The following is a 14435-nucleotide window of genomic DNA, read 5'->3' on the forward strand; positions in this document are numbered from 1 at the left end:
GACGTCGTCTTCATCAACACCGAACGTGTGACCGAGTACGGAGGTGCTGCCCGATCGTGGCACCGTGATCAAGATCTTCTACGCGCTTTTGCAAGCGGCAAGTGATCGTCTACCGCAGCAACAAGAGCCTCATCTTGTAGGCTTTGGAAATCTTCAAGGGTGAGTCTCGATCATCTCCTCGTTGCTCCCGTCTTCTAGATTGCATCTTGGCTTGGATTGCGTTCTCGCGGTAGGAAATTTTTTGTTTTCTATGCAACGAATCCCTACAGATGCGTCCCGTCGCGCCTAGCTCTGCGTGCCGGCGTTAATGAGCGCCACCGCTCATCCGCCTCCCTCCGGCCTATAAAAGGGGCGCCTCTCATCGTCCCTCTCACACACAAACCCTAGCGCCTCTCTCCCAAAACCTAGCCGCCACCATCTCTCAACAAGACTCGACGCTATGTCTGGTAGAGGCGGAGGTCGACCTCGCGGCCGTGGTCGTGGTCGTGGTCGTGGCCGCGGCATAGCTGAACGCTCGCCGTCGCCTCCCACGCCGCCGTCTTCATCGTCGGAGATGGACGTGGAGCCGGACGTGCTGTTCGAGTTCGTCCTCGTCCTCAAGGGCGACCCGCGCGGCATCCAGAGGCTGCCGGACTCCTTCGCCGAGTACGTCGGTGGCGTACGCCCGCGCAAGATGCATCTGCGGGAGGCTTCGTGCGGCTACTACCGGTGGATCGTCGACGCGATCTACGACGCGCGCGGCAAGATGTACCTCAACATCGGCTGGGAGAAGTTCGCACGCCACCACAGCCTCGAAGCCGGCTTCATCCTCCTGTTCTCCTACTTCGGCAACAGGGACATGAACGTCAAGGTCTTCGACGAGAGGCGCTGCTGCCGGGACTACCACAACGACAGGGACTCCCACGGCGACAGCACCGACAAGGAGGACGACTGATGAGTGTTATTTCTTCGCAGCGAATACGTGCACGGAGGTTTCTGCCTATTCGCCTCATCGGTAGAACCAACAAGGGCACCATCCTCCCGCTGGATTTTCCAGTTTGGGTGACTGGGTGTGCCCTCGAGTGTTCTTTTTTAGCAGCGAACACAGGAAACCTTCGATGCACGACCTAGTTAGGTTTAGTTTATTTGCAATTTTTTTATATTTTTGTCCACCACGGTTCCAACTATGTATTAGTTTGTGGAAACCACGTACCCAATTATGTATTAGTTTGTGGAAATTGAAATAAAAATGCCAAAAAAAGTATTTTAAATGTTTGGGAGAGGCGTTTGGGGGACGCGGCTGGGGAGCGACGTCCCCCAAAGGCGGCACGAACAAAACACGTCCCCCAAACACTCAATTCAGCGCGGTTTGGGGACGCTTTGGGGGACGCGGGTGGAGATGCTCTTAGCTTCCGATGATACCAATTATCTTACATCACCCGAAGCCAGTTTGGAAGGCATAGTCGTCCACCTCAAGCGACCCCATGAGTAACCGTAAGTGGTTTCTAACTTTTTCTACGCCGTGTTACATATAGGTTGACTTCCTCAAAGGAGACATGCGTGGACAAATTAAGACATCTCCGGAGATATCACGCAACCAAAGACTCCGCCAAACACTGTAAGATGTCGCGTGTGACGGGAGAAGAAGAAGTCAACACATGAAAGAACAAGAGCACACCGAAACAGGGCATCAATTGCGAAAACCATGTGAAAGCCAGGATTTGAACTCGAGACCTGGGCTCTGGTACCATGTTAAGCTTCATGCACTAGCCACTTGAACCAAAAGTCCGAACTGATGAAAATGACTAGGCAATCCACATATACACTTCACAACAAAGACCACAAACCCAATGCAACATATGCAAGAGGGGAGTCCACTATATGCATCTAGTCTCTCAAGCGTTCCCACTGGCAATTCATGAACAATAGAGGCTTGGTTGGGCAATACCAGACATGACAGCGAAGGGATGACAATCAAACTGCACAATGTCCAAAATTGGGTGAAATGTCCAGTAGCAAAAGTACTGGTAACCCTCCTACTCTTAACCTTCTACGGGTTACTTCTTACCGTTGCGTTGTGCTAGCCATATCAGTACATCACTCTATGTCCATGCCATTTTAGGAAAACCAGATGTCATACAGATAGTCGTTTCTCATTACCTAAACTCATTATTCACTCATAATGAGAGAGTACCTGTCGAGTACCTGTTATTGATCGTCTATGTTACTCATTATTCACTCATACAGATCGTCTACCTCACTGATGTGGGCATACCTTACCGAGTACTTGCCGTACTCGATTCCATACAACCGGAGGCCCATGAAACCCACGAAAGGAAACACTTTTCGCGTCACTCTAGAAGCCCAGGAGTTGGACGTAGAGACTAAGGAAAGCCCACACAAGAAAGATACTAGTTTGTATACGACTCGAATAGCGTGACACCCGAGACCTGGCCTCCTAATATAAAGGCTAGTAGGGGCCTCCGAGAAGAGGCTAAGCAATCCCAGAACACAACATCACCAACGCAAACCCTAGCCTAGCTAGACCATAGCTAATCTCGGCGACATTGTAATTTTATCACCAATACAAACCACAAGCAGCACGTAGGGTTTCTCCTCTGGAGGCATGAAGCTAGGTAAAACCCTCGTTGCCCCCATGAGTCTTGTGTTTGTACACCACCGAAACCACCATCATACCGCTTTGCTTAAAAGCAAGTCCATCATGTGTGGGAATTGCCGTGGTTACCCCCACGTTAACTAGTGCTCATTAATTCAGTTCTTACAAGTTTGCTCATGTTTATGCTCTCTTTCCTCGGAATACCAAAAGGAGTTCAGAAGAGGTTGAAATTTTTTAGGTCTCATTTTTTATGGCAAAGTGATGGGCATAAAAAGAAATATGGATTGACAAAATGGAGTATGATATGCAGGCCCAAAGAGTGTTAGAGTTAAAGAATCAGAGTCTACTTAGCAAATGGTTATATAAGCTAATGAATGAAAACGGCATGTGGCAAGAGTTGCTACAAAAAAAATCTTAACTCTAATCTTTATCTCGGGTTTCAGCAAAACCAACTAACTCACCATTTTGCAAAGGCTTGATGAATGTTAAAGATGAGTTTTTCGGTAGAGGTTCTTTTGTGGTTGGCAACGGGCAGAATATTTGTTTGTGGGAAGATAGGTGGTTAGGTGATAAACCCTTTGCTGAGGACTACCCGACTCTTTACAACATTGCCTATCATAAAAATGTAACGGTGGCAAATGTGATGGGATCAAACACCTTAAATATTAGTTTTAGGCGCATGCTGAATGGCAAGTGGGATAGAGGGACACATATGTTACATAGACTCATTCTGGTGCAGCTAACAGATAGTGAAGATGCTTTCAAATGGAACTTTAATTCATCGGGAAAGTTTTCTGTTAAATCGATGTATATGGATCTACTTAATGGCCACACATTTTTTCTTAAGAAATATATTTGGAAACTAAAAGTCCCACTCAATATCAAGATCTTCATGCGGTTTCTACGTAAACAAGTAATTCTTACTAAAGACAATCTGATTAAAAAAAATGGGAAGGGATGCAGTAAATGTTGTTTTTGTAATCATGCGGAGACAATTCAACATTTGTTCATATCTTGCCCTTTTGTTAGAATGATTTGGAGGGTTGTTTTTATGAGTTACCCCACCTTTGAATATTACTAACTTGTTTTGCAATTGGTTAAATTGGGTATCCAAACAAGATAAAGCCCATATTAGAGTTAGTGTGTGGGCTTTACTTTGGGCGATATGGAATGTTCCCAATGATTTTACCTTCAACAAGAAAACTTCCCATCATTTTTACAAGTTATTCCTTTAGCAACCCACTAGATCCATATGTGGTCCTCTTAGACTATAGATTTTAGGGGCAACCGATTGGCGATGGTAGCACGGGATTTTTACAGCCAGTGCCATTGACGAGTTGATCTAGGATTGATATGATGCTGCATAGGCGCTTCATGCTACTTTTTATTTTTAGATGGCTCCTTTTTATTGAGACCTTATGTGATCCTTAAACTTGTAATAAGAGTTGTGATACTCGGTTTGTACTGTTGCTTTATATCAATGAAATAAAGATGTATGCATCAAGTGATGCAATGGCTGGAGACGCCCCATTTCGAAAAGAAAATGGAACTTAGCTGAATTTGGCCATGTGTGATGGTAGCGCAATCCTGTGACCTAAAAATTTCCACGACGACTAAAATCTCGTGTTTTCCAATTTATTCCCTTCGACTTAGCTTTGTCTTGTATCTAGACCTATTTTAGTTATAGAAACACTCGTAGTTAAGAGCAACTCCAACAGAGACGATATATCGCGCATGCGTTAAAATAACCGTTTATATACAACGCGCGTGGTCGATTTGCACTCTTAGCATACCCGTTAAAATTGTGTGCGCTGCAAATCATTTTCCACGCAGCATTTTGCACCCTCCGATGACCCAAAATTAGCGCTTCCACTCGACGCGCTATTGTTGTGGCTCGGGCGCGAACAACCTACCGCCGCCCGGAAACTTCCCCGCGCCCTTGATTCCCCTTCACCTCCACGCGGTCGTCGGCGGTATTCCGACGATGGACGGGTCCTCAGGCACTCCGTCGACTCCCCTACTCGGCGCCCGCGGCAAACCCTAATGTCGTCGCCACCGCCTCCGCCCGCGTCCTATTCGTGTCGCCGCGGCCGAACTCACAGACCGGCACTGCGCCGCCCGACTCCGCGCCTTCTGCACCGCTGCTCACGTCGAAAGGAAAGGTCTGAGCCTCCAAGCGCCCGGCCGCCGCTGCCGCGGCGAGCGCCCAAACGTCGGTCAAGAAGGCGGCAAAAGGAAACCTGCAGGTCGTCGCTCTGCTCGACCTCCTGCACCGAGCGCACCACAACAACCAGCGCCACCGACCAGAGCGGCTTTCAGCGCGCGCAACCTGCTCGACCAAGCGACAAAAAGGTAAAAAAATGTCCTCTTTTTTGTTGTAGTCAAGGTAGATGAGTGTAGACAATGATAGATGAATGTAGACAATGATGTGTTAATTTAATTGCAATGTAGTGTTGACATGAATGTTGGCTCTTCTTTCTCGGACTCCAATTTTGATGAAGAAATTGGGGAAGAAGAAGAGGAGTATGTAGTGGATGAGCATGGTGAGGGTTTGATTGAACCGCCGAGAGGAGGTAGGAAGGCCAACTGCACCATGGAGGAGGATAGGTTGCTTTGCCAAACATGGTTTGCAAATTGGTATGGACCCGGTGGTTGGCATGGACCAATCAAGAGATACCTACTGGATGAGAATGAAGGACTGCTTTGATGCACACAACCCAAGTGACAATGAGCGCACCGATCATTCTCTTCGGTCCTGGTGGAGGATCATCAACACCGATTGTCAAAAATGGGCGGGTGCTTTGGCGGCGGTTGATGCACTCAATCTAAGTGGCACGGGTGAAGTGGATACGGTAAGTTGTTTCATTGTGTGATACTATCTTGTTTTGTTGATGCACATGTTTGTTCTTATCTATGACTCATTCTTCTGTTATATGTTCACAATGTAGATGACCATTGCTCAAAATTTTGTTTAAAAATGAGGGGAAGAGAAACAAGAAGGGCAAGCAAATTATAGGCAAGTCCTTTGTGTTGCACCATTGCTATGAAGAGCTAGGGAATGAGGAAAAGTGGAAGAACCGTGATGAGATGGACGTGCACACAGAAGGGATGAATGCAGCCATCGAAGCCGCCACTATCATAGATGATGATGCATCAAGTGATGACAACAAGAAGAGAAGCTCCACTCCACACTTCGTTGCCAACACAAGAAGGCCCTTGCTTGGAAAGAAGGCCGCCAAAGAAATGAGGGGGAGGAAGACCGGGGATGAAGATCTAGCAAAAGCTATGGAGGCAATGGTGACTGCAAGGCAACAAACAAACAAGGATACAAAGGTGGCTAGGAGCTTGGAGGCTAAGGCCGAGGCCGAGGCGCGGACGGTGGCATTGGAGGAGAGGATGGAGGCAACCGAGGAGAGGAAGTTGGCATTGGAGGAGAAGAATGTGGCCAATGAGGAGCATCAACGCCTAGTGGAAGAAGAGAGGAAGCTCTTTTGTATCGACACTTCCAACATGGATGAAAGGAAAAAATGAGTACATGAACCTTGCTCGCGATGAAGTGTTGGCAAAAAAATGATGGCAAACTACTTGAAGAGCCAAAGTGAAGGGAAGAATGCACCGATGAGTGGCTATGAGGCATGGGTGTCCATGGAGCTATGGAGGTATAGGAGCACCACCGGTTCCATTTGGAGGAATGGGAGCACCACAATGGAGGTTATGGAGGCATGGGAGCGCCGCGCGGAGGCTATGGAGGCATGGGAGCGCTGTGCAAAGGCTATGGAGGCATGGGACCGCCGCATGGAGGTAATGGTGAGATGGGCATGGGCGGACCTACGTACAGCTGAGTGGGGTCATAGGCCCCTACTCAAAATTTTGAAATCTCTTTGTATTTGCAAATATTTTGAACAGAAATTACTGAAATCTTGCAAATTTATACAAGAAGTGCCCTGATGTGGACATCCGATCTATTGATACAACCGTTGTACCTACAGCCACACAAATACAAGGACCAATCACTCGAGCTCGTGCCAAACAACTTAACTATCAATTACTTTCGTTTCTTGGAACTATTCCTAACATACATGAGAATATGATGCTGCCTAAATCAGATAGTTTTTTTACTCTTAGGAATGATGGACCTAGCATGGATGAGGAGGACAAGCATTGGAGCATGATCACACATGGAGGAGATGACAGCAAACATGTGAGGATTGAAGAGAATGCCCCGAGTGGAGATTTCAGAACATTGAAGCCACAATAATTGAAGATGAAGACATGGACGAAATATAGAGTTTCCCACTTCATAATTTCGTCCATATGAGTACATGGTGCTGCGACACCATTAGTTTTGGGCCAGACCCATGTAATTTTCGCATGAATTAAGTCAGCCACTTTTTAGAGTCAGTATTGAAGGGGGAAATGCCTTCTAGGGTTTGGTTCGGCCACCATACATATGGCTAGCCGAAACCCCACATTTTCCTCCTTTAAATACCCCATAGCCGTCACGTTTAGACTCGGATTTTGATTAGACTAAAAGTTAGCCATTGCTGCAACTCTCGTGTATTTCTTTTGATGCCAACGCCCAGAACAAGACCGACTATTCGGAATCCCACCTTTTCAATAAAGCTTTCATCTATATCCGCAATAATTCTGATTGCATTATTAGTTCTTACTTGTTCTCGATTTTAGGTAGGAATTAAGACCCTCGCTGGTCAGGCTGATCGTGCATCCGCAAGATCAGTAACTCCCGAAGATTGTACTAGCGATTGCATTGGCGCACGAACTTTGCACGTGTAGTCAGATCGTCAAGAACAAACTCCACCAATAAATCGACGTTATCATACTCTCATCGAAAGATCGGACACCTATCATGCCCCCACTCAAAGGATAGGCCCCCAGTCAGAATTTTTTCTGGGTCCGCCCCTGGAGATGGGTGGCATGGGAGGCATGGGACATGGAGAGATGAGTGCATCGATGAGTCAAGTTGGAGGTATGGGTGGGATGGGAGCACCGCCGGGGGATTCATGGCCTCCTTGGTGGATCCACCACCTTCTACCAATGTTGATGCCTATAGAGATTCGTCAGTTCATGCCAACACCAACATCCAAAAACTCCGAAGAAGATGTTGACAAATGATGTGTTTGTGTGTGTGTTCGAGTCAAATTTGTGTTGAACTTGGTTATGTGAAATTATCCTTTTGCATTTGATTGTCATGAATTTGAACTATGCTATCTAGATTGAGATTTGGGGATTTAAAAGCAATTTATTGGTCTATTTATTTTGACTTGTTGGATCTTGTTGATCATTGTTGTTTGTGATGAAAGCTATTTGCGCCGAGGACACCTACAATATTTTAGCGCCTCTGGTAGAGAAGCGTTTTCTGCTCATTGACGCGTGCTGCGTTTTAGCTTTTCTAGGGGAGGACAAGCGGTCGCCACACGCTAAAATAGGATCTAACGTGCTGCAACTCTTATTTTAGGACGGAGAGAGTACCAAAAGAAAACATTCATGTTATTTAATACTCAAAAGAAATGCTAATCAATTTAATACTCAAAAGAAAGGGCTAGATTAGCGGAATGGTTTGCGGGTTTTATTTTTGAGAATGATTAGTCGTTTATTTTAGTACGCCCTTCCTTTTGAGTGTCTGCTGGAGTTGGCCTAACAGAAGAAATCGCAGTAGAAGTCTTCCGGCTTGTCGAGCTTCTTCATTCGTCTCTACCACTTCTCCTCTTTCTCGAGAACATCTTCCATGGGGAGGAAGGGCGCCGGCGGTGAGCAGATGAAGAAGGTCAAGGATGCGGCTCCCAGGAAACGCAACCCGTGCCCCGGAGTCCGTTTGGTCGGCGGCCGGATCTATGACCCGGAGAACGGGAAGACCTGCCACCAGGTGAGCACGTGCCATCGCCCATCTCCTCCATTCTGGATCTGCAAATGCCTGTGCGCTGTAGGTCATTCTGTTGGGGGCGGATTTGGTTGATTCATTGTCGTTTTTGTTACCCGCCCGCAGTGTCGTCAGAAAACAACGGACTTCGCGGTATCTTGCAAACAGCCGCAGAAGAAGGGTCTCTGTCCAATCCACTTCTGCCACAAGTGCCTTCTCAACAGGTTAAGGAAATTATTTTCACTTCTTTCTCAGGTTTAAGCCATCATTATATATCTCCGTGGTCGAGCAAGCGGTAGAGCCTCTTGGTCTGATCTAATTTCCTTCGAATTGTTGTCATGTCATGTTTAGGTATGGTGAGAACGCTGAAGAGATGACCAAACAGGAGGCCTGGACCTGCCCCAAATGCAGGGGCATCTGCAACTGCAGCTTCTGCAGGTGTGCCAAGCAAAGCTGATGCTCGATTATTGTGGAATTTCTTGCATATTTCTTAGATGGTTTTGGTTGGCAGAAAAAGAAAGGGGACACGCCGACGGGAATACTGGCTCATGCTGCCAAGGCATGGGGACACTCATCTGTCCATGAGTTGCTAATCAAGGGCTCAGACATGGTGGCTGCTGCACAGACGCTGACATCACTCCCTATGACGGCCAAGAAGGTAAGTTTTGCTTGTCAATTCTTGGGGAGGCAACTTGCTTGGCAATTCTCTTTCGTATAATGTGATTGCTCATTCTCGTTGATCTGTTTTTCTTACCCCTTTGTTAGGAACACAAGGATGGCAACCCAAAGAGGGCCCTAGGGACAGATGACACTACTGATGGATTGTTGGCTGAAGGGGATGAGAATATAGGGACTGATCTCAATGCATTTCCATCTGTTCCTGTTAACAAGAGACTGAAGAAGGGCAATTGCAGGGTAAATAACATGACTGCTTATAAGAAGTTCCCTGTTGACATTAAGGGTGATCCTCAAATCCGAAATGAGAGCACTGATGTTCTCAAGACCAAAATTGAGCTACCCATAGCTACTCCAGTCACTAACATTTTAGGGACCGAGCTGGACGCAAACGATGTTGGTTCTGCAATTCTGTTTTATGAATTCTGCCGCACATTTGGGGAGGTTCTAATGGCAAGCAAGCAATAAGGATAGTCTTTCAGCTTTTACTTCCTTGGTCATTGTTATGTAAGTGTTGTTTACAATGCTAGAACTAAATGCAAGTGATAGCAGCAGCTTCTTCTATTTATTTTTACTTTATCCTATGTTTGTTCTCCCCTCCTGTTTGCTGCACATGTTGCCTAGTTTTTCTTTTCTCTGATTTATTAACACTTAGTTATGTGCCTGCCGTACGTTTTAACTACTACCCCTGTCTAAAAAAATGTCACAAATTTATCTAAATTTAGATGTATCTAAACACTATTTAGTGTGTATCTAGATACTCTTTAATGTATATATACATTAGGGCTCCTTTGATTTAAAGGATTTGCATAGGAATTGTGTAGGATTTGGTTTCTATGGGAAAATTTCCTATACATGTTGTTTGATTCATAGGAACATATCCTATAGGAAAAATTCCTATGGGAATCTTGTAGTGCAATTCCTATAGGAAACAAACATTAGCTCATACCTCATGAAAAAATTCCTTTGCTACAATCAAACACACTTCATCTTCCTATAGGATTCAAGTAGACATGTCATTCCAATCATATACCTTTCCTATTCCTATGTTTTTCCTATCCTTTAAATCAAAGGAGCCCTAAATTTTCGACATTCTTTTATGAACGGAGGTAGTAATATACTATCTTTGCATGCCTCAGTAAAGTAATACTAGTCCGGAGGTTGGTATGTAGACTAAATCTGGTTCGCATGACAGGGACGTTGTAATGTGAACTCCTAGCAACCTTTTAATCTTTGATTACTCCGTTGAAATCTCTTAATGCAGTGATTTATATGTGGTTGAATCATGTTTTCTTCTTTGCATGACTGCATTGCAATGGTTCAATCGATTCCAATGGATAGTAGACTGCTGAATGCCATAAACCTGCACTGATTTTGACAAGTCATGTAACAAAAGTCTATTGAATTTCTTTTTAGTTGTGTGCACTATGCTTTTTAAAGATTTCATACTTAGCTCATGTCAGCATTCAATAAAAATTAACTCTTTGCAATGCACGGGTAACTATCCTAGTTTTTCATATGAAAATGTCTTTTGAGGGTATAATATGATTTTTCCATGGAAATGTCATTTAGAACAACCGACTGATGGATCCGCCCGTCTGGTCGTCTCGCCGCCCTGTTGAAGGAGTCTCAAGCCTCACCTGCCCCATCTTCTTTGTACCATTTCACATAAGGAAAGAAAAGTCAAGGATGCATAGGCAATGCCCAGTTTGATGTGGGCCAACCAGATGGCCGAGCGTCGCTGCTGCCATCATCTCGTTGTCGGTCTCCGCCGTCATGCGTCAATGGCCGACAGCCGTCGTTGTGTGTCTCGGTGTCGTGCGCCGAGAGCCGTCGTTGTGTGGCGGATGGTGGTGTCGCCATGGTCGACGGTGGTGGAGATAGATTTTGGGGAATTTTGTTGATGATACATGTGCTCATTTTTTGTGTGCTAGTATGGGTAAAGTGCTAGAATGTTTAATACCTATATGCTACAAATAGATTGCACAAATGTTACAATCATCATGTAATGTTGGATAGGTTAGGCAAAAAAGTTGAACGTTATACGGAGAAATATTGTAGAACAATGTTGGAGGTTTGGGATTTTTGGGATGTTTTACTGGGAAATGTTGTAGAACAATGTCGGTTGGGCAAAAATGTTAGATGTTTTACTGAGAAATGTTTCATTTTGGTTTTTTTGCACCTAAATTTCACGATTTTTTCTTTCGAAAAATACAACCTGGACGGTGTATTAATCATACAGTAGAATAAAAGCCAAGACAACCGATACAACGCTAAGAAGGCTACAACCCCACAAACACACCACGATACAACGGCAAGAAGGCTACAACTCCACGTACACACCACAATACATTGCGAGCGGCAAACAATGGACCCTCTACAAACTCAATGATAAACAGCCCACCTTGCCCAACGTCTAACCAGGAATGGCGAGATGAAGGAGCACATGGTTTCAAGATCGTGTAACGAACCAAGCAAGACACCACTAAAGCTCAACCTCGACTCCAAGGCTATACGGACCAACGTACCTCCCCTCATGCGCTTAGAGGAGACGGTGAGAAGAAGGAAGGGTCCCGAGGACTAGGGGAAGACGTCGATCCAGATGCGTCCATGATGACCCACAAGTATAGGGGATCGCAACAGTCTTCGCGGGAAGTAAAACCCAATTTATTGATTCGACACAAGGGGAGACAAAGAATACTTGAAAGCCTTAACAGCGGAGTTGTCAATTCAGCTCGCACTGGAAACAGACTTGCTCGCAAGAGTTTATCGAGTAGTAACAGCTTTATAACAGTAGCAGATGAGCGAAATAACAGCAGCAGAGTAACAAAGACAGCAGTAGTGATTATAGTAAACAGCAGGATTAAAATACTGTAGGCACAGGGACGGATTAACGGGCGTTGCATGGATGAGAGAAACTCATATAACAGTCAAAGCGAGGGCATTTGCAGATAATAATAAAACGGTATCCAAGTACTAATCAATCAATAGGCATGTGTTCCATATATAGTCGTACGTGCTCGCAATGAGAAACTTGCACAACATCTTTTGTCCTACCAGCTCGGTGGCAGCTCGGGCCTCAAGGGAAACTATCGGATATTAAGGTACTCCTTTTAATAGAGTACCGGAGCAAAGCATTAACACTCCGTGAACACATGTGATCCTCACATCACTACCATCCCCTCCGGTTGTCCCGATTCTTGTCACTTCGGGGCCATTGGTTCCGGACAGTGACATGTGTATACAACTTGCAGGTAAGATCATAAACAACGAATATCTTCATGAATCAATAACATGTTCAGATCTGAGATCATGGCACTCGGGCCCTAGTGACAAGCATTAAGCATAACAAGTTGCAACAATATCATAAAAGTAACATCTACGAGATACTAGGCACTATGCCCTAACAATCTTATGACTATTACATGACCAATCTCATCCAATCCCTACCATCCCCTTCGGCCTACAGCGGGGGAATTACTCACACATGGATGGGGGAAACATGGCTGGTCGATGGAGAGGCGTCGGTGGTGGTGATGGCGATGATCTCCTCCAATTTCCCGTCCCGGCGGAGTGCCAGAACGGAGACTTCTGGCTCCCGAGACGGAGTTTCGCGATGTGGCGGCGTTCTGGAGGGTATCTGGCGACTTCGACTTCTCCCCGTGCGTTTTTAGGTCGAAGGCAATAAGTAGTCCGAAGGAGGGCGTCGGAGGCCGGCCGAGGGGGCCACACCATAGGGCCGCGCGGCCCCCCCTAGGCCGCGCCGCCTTATGGTGTGGGGCCCTCGGGCCTCCACTTGATTTGTCCTTCTGGCTCCGTCAGTATTCTGGGAAAATAGGGCCTTCTGCATAAATTCCGAGGTTTTTCCCGAAAGTTGGATTTCTGCACAAAAACGAGACACCAGAACAGTTCTGCTGAAAACAGCGTTAGTCCGTGTTAGTTGTATCCAAAATACACAAATTAGAGGCAAAACAATAGCAAAAGTGTTCGGGAAAGTAGATACGTTTTGGACGTATCAACTCCCCCAAGCTTAGTTTATTGCTTGTCCTCAAGCAATTCGATTAACAACCGAGCGATAAAAGAACTTTCACGAACACATTTGTTCATATGATGTAAATATTCTCATGCTATGGCTAACACTTAGGCAATTCATAATAAGATACATGCAAATAAGATCATCTAATAGCTATGTCAATCATGGGAAGGTACCAACAATTAATAATAAGTATCATGAATCATGTATATAAGCAGGATTGCAATGTTCATAAATGAGTATGATAGAGTGGTATCTCGCTTGCCCATATTTGATCAGACAAAACATAAATGCTCGAGCACCTCTCGAAGTTCATAGAAAGACTAGAAGTAGTGATTGTCAAAGATAAAAGCATCAAAGTTATACCACAATCAATCATATTTTGAGACAAGCATATTATACTAAGAATGACAGTTGTGCTCTCAAGAAAGTGCTCAAAGAAAGGATGGAGACACAACATAAAAGTAAAATATTGACCCTTCGCAGAGGGAAGCAGGGATTAACATGCGCTAGAGCTTTTCATTTGTAAAACAGGAGTAAAATTATTTTGAGAGGTGTTTGTTGTTGTCAGCGAATGGTAATGGGTACACCAACTACCTCGCCAACCGGACTTTCAAGAGCGGCTCCCATGGAGGACGTTATCTCTACCAGCAAGGTACATCATCCCTCTTCTCTTTTGTTTACACACGTATTTTAGTTTCATTATGGGTGACACTCCCCCCAACCTTTGCTTACACAAGCCATGGCTAACCGAATCCTCGGGTGCCTTCCATCAATCACATACCATGGAGGAGTGTCTATTTGCAAAATTAAGTTGCTTACCGATGAATCAGAGCAAAACATGTGAAGAGAATTATTAGTGAAAGTTGATTAATCGGGGCTGGGAACCCCATTGCCAGCTCTTTTTGCAAGATTATTGGATAAGCGGATGTGCCACTAGTCCATATGAAAGTCCGTCCGGAATAAATGACAAGGTTGAAAGTTAAACACCACATACTTCCTCATGAGCTATGAAACATTAACACAAATTGAGAAGCATTTTTGAAGGTTTAAAGGTAGCGCATGAGAATTTACTTGGAATGGTTTGAAATGCCATGCATAGGTATTTATGGACTTATGGTGGACACTCTGGAATAACTTGGTTTTCATCTGTTTGGAAGCACGAGCAGCGTTCCCGCTCAGTACAAGTGAAGGCTAGCAAAAGACTAGGGAACGACAAAATCAAGAGAGCAATGACTGTCATAATCATGCTT

The 14435-nt window shown here is 45.2% G+C and overlaps 2 protein-coding genes across 2 annotated transcripts; both read left to right on the plus strand.

Moving 5' to 3' along the window:
* Positions 1-8261: 8261 nt before the first annotated feature.
* On the plus strand, positions 8262-8931 carry LOC124690474 (cell division cycle-associated protein 7-like). The gene is made up of 3 exons (XM_047223859.1): positions 8262-8480; positions 8601-8698; positions 8826-8931. The coding sequence occupies exons 1-3, from the start codon at positions 8343-8345 to the stop codon at positions 8929-8931; spliced, it is 342 nt and encodes a 113-aa protein (XP_047079815.1). The 5' UTR covers positions 8262-8342.
* A 69-nt stretch (positions 8932-9000) lies between these two features.
* On the plus strand, positions 9001-9692 carry LOC124687986. The gene is made up of 2 exons (XM_047221706.1): positions 9001-9132; positions 9240-9692. The coding sequence occupies exons 1-2, from the start codon at positions 9082-9084 to the stop codon at positions 9615-9617; spliced, it is 429 nt and encodes a 142-aa protein (XP_047077662.1). The 5' UTR covers positions 9001-9081; the 3' UTR covers positions 9618-9692.
* The last annotated feature ends 4743 nt before the right edge of the window (positions 9693-14435 follow it).

The sequence above is a fragment of the Lolium rigidum genome, chromosome 2, assembly GCF_022539505.1.
Source record: "Lolium rigidum isolate FL_2022 chromosome 2, APGP_CSIRO_Lrig_0.1, whole genome shotgun sequence".
In the NCBI taxonomy this organism is placed as follows: domain Eukaryota; kingdom Viridiplantae; phylum Streptophyta; class Magnoliopsida; order Poales; family Poaceae; genus Lolium; species Lolium rigidum.

What these genes read in the sequence shown, in the direction of transcription:
- LOC124687986 (XM_047221706.1), top strand. Translation starts at nt 9,082, where the DNA reads ATGGTGGCTGCTGCACAGACGCTGACATCACTCCCTATGACGGCCAAG. An exon ending in TCCCTATGACGGCCAAGAAG is followed by an intron (nt 9,133 to 9,239) that starts GTAAGTTTTGCT and finishes CCCCTTTGTTAG; the next exon opens with GAACACAAGGATGGCAACCC.
- LOC124690474 (XM_047223859.1), top strand. Translation starts at nt 8,343, where the DNA reads ATGGGGAGGAAGGGCGCCGGCGGTGAGCAGATGAAGAAGGTCAAGGAT. An exon ending in ACGGGAAGACCTGCCACCAG is followed by an intron (nt 8,481 to 8,600) that starts GTGAGCACGTGC and finishes ACCCGCCCGCAG; the next exon opens with TGTCGTCAGAAAACAACGGA. An exon ending in CACAAGTGCCTTCTCAACAG is followed by an intron (nt 8,699 to 8,825) that starts GTTAAGGAAATT and finishes TGTCATGTTTAG; the next exon opens with GTATGGTGAGAACGCTGAAG.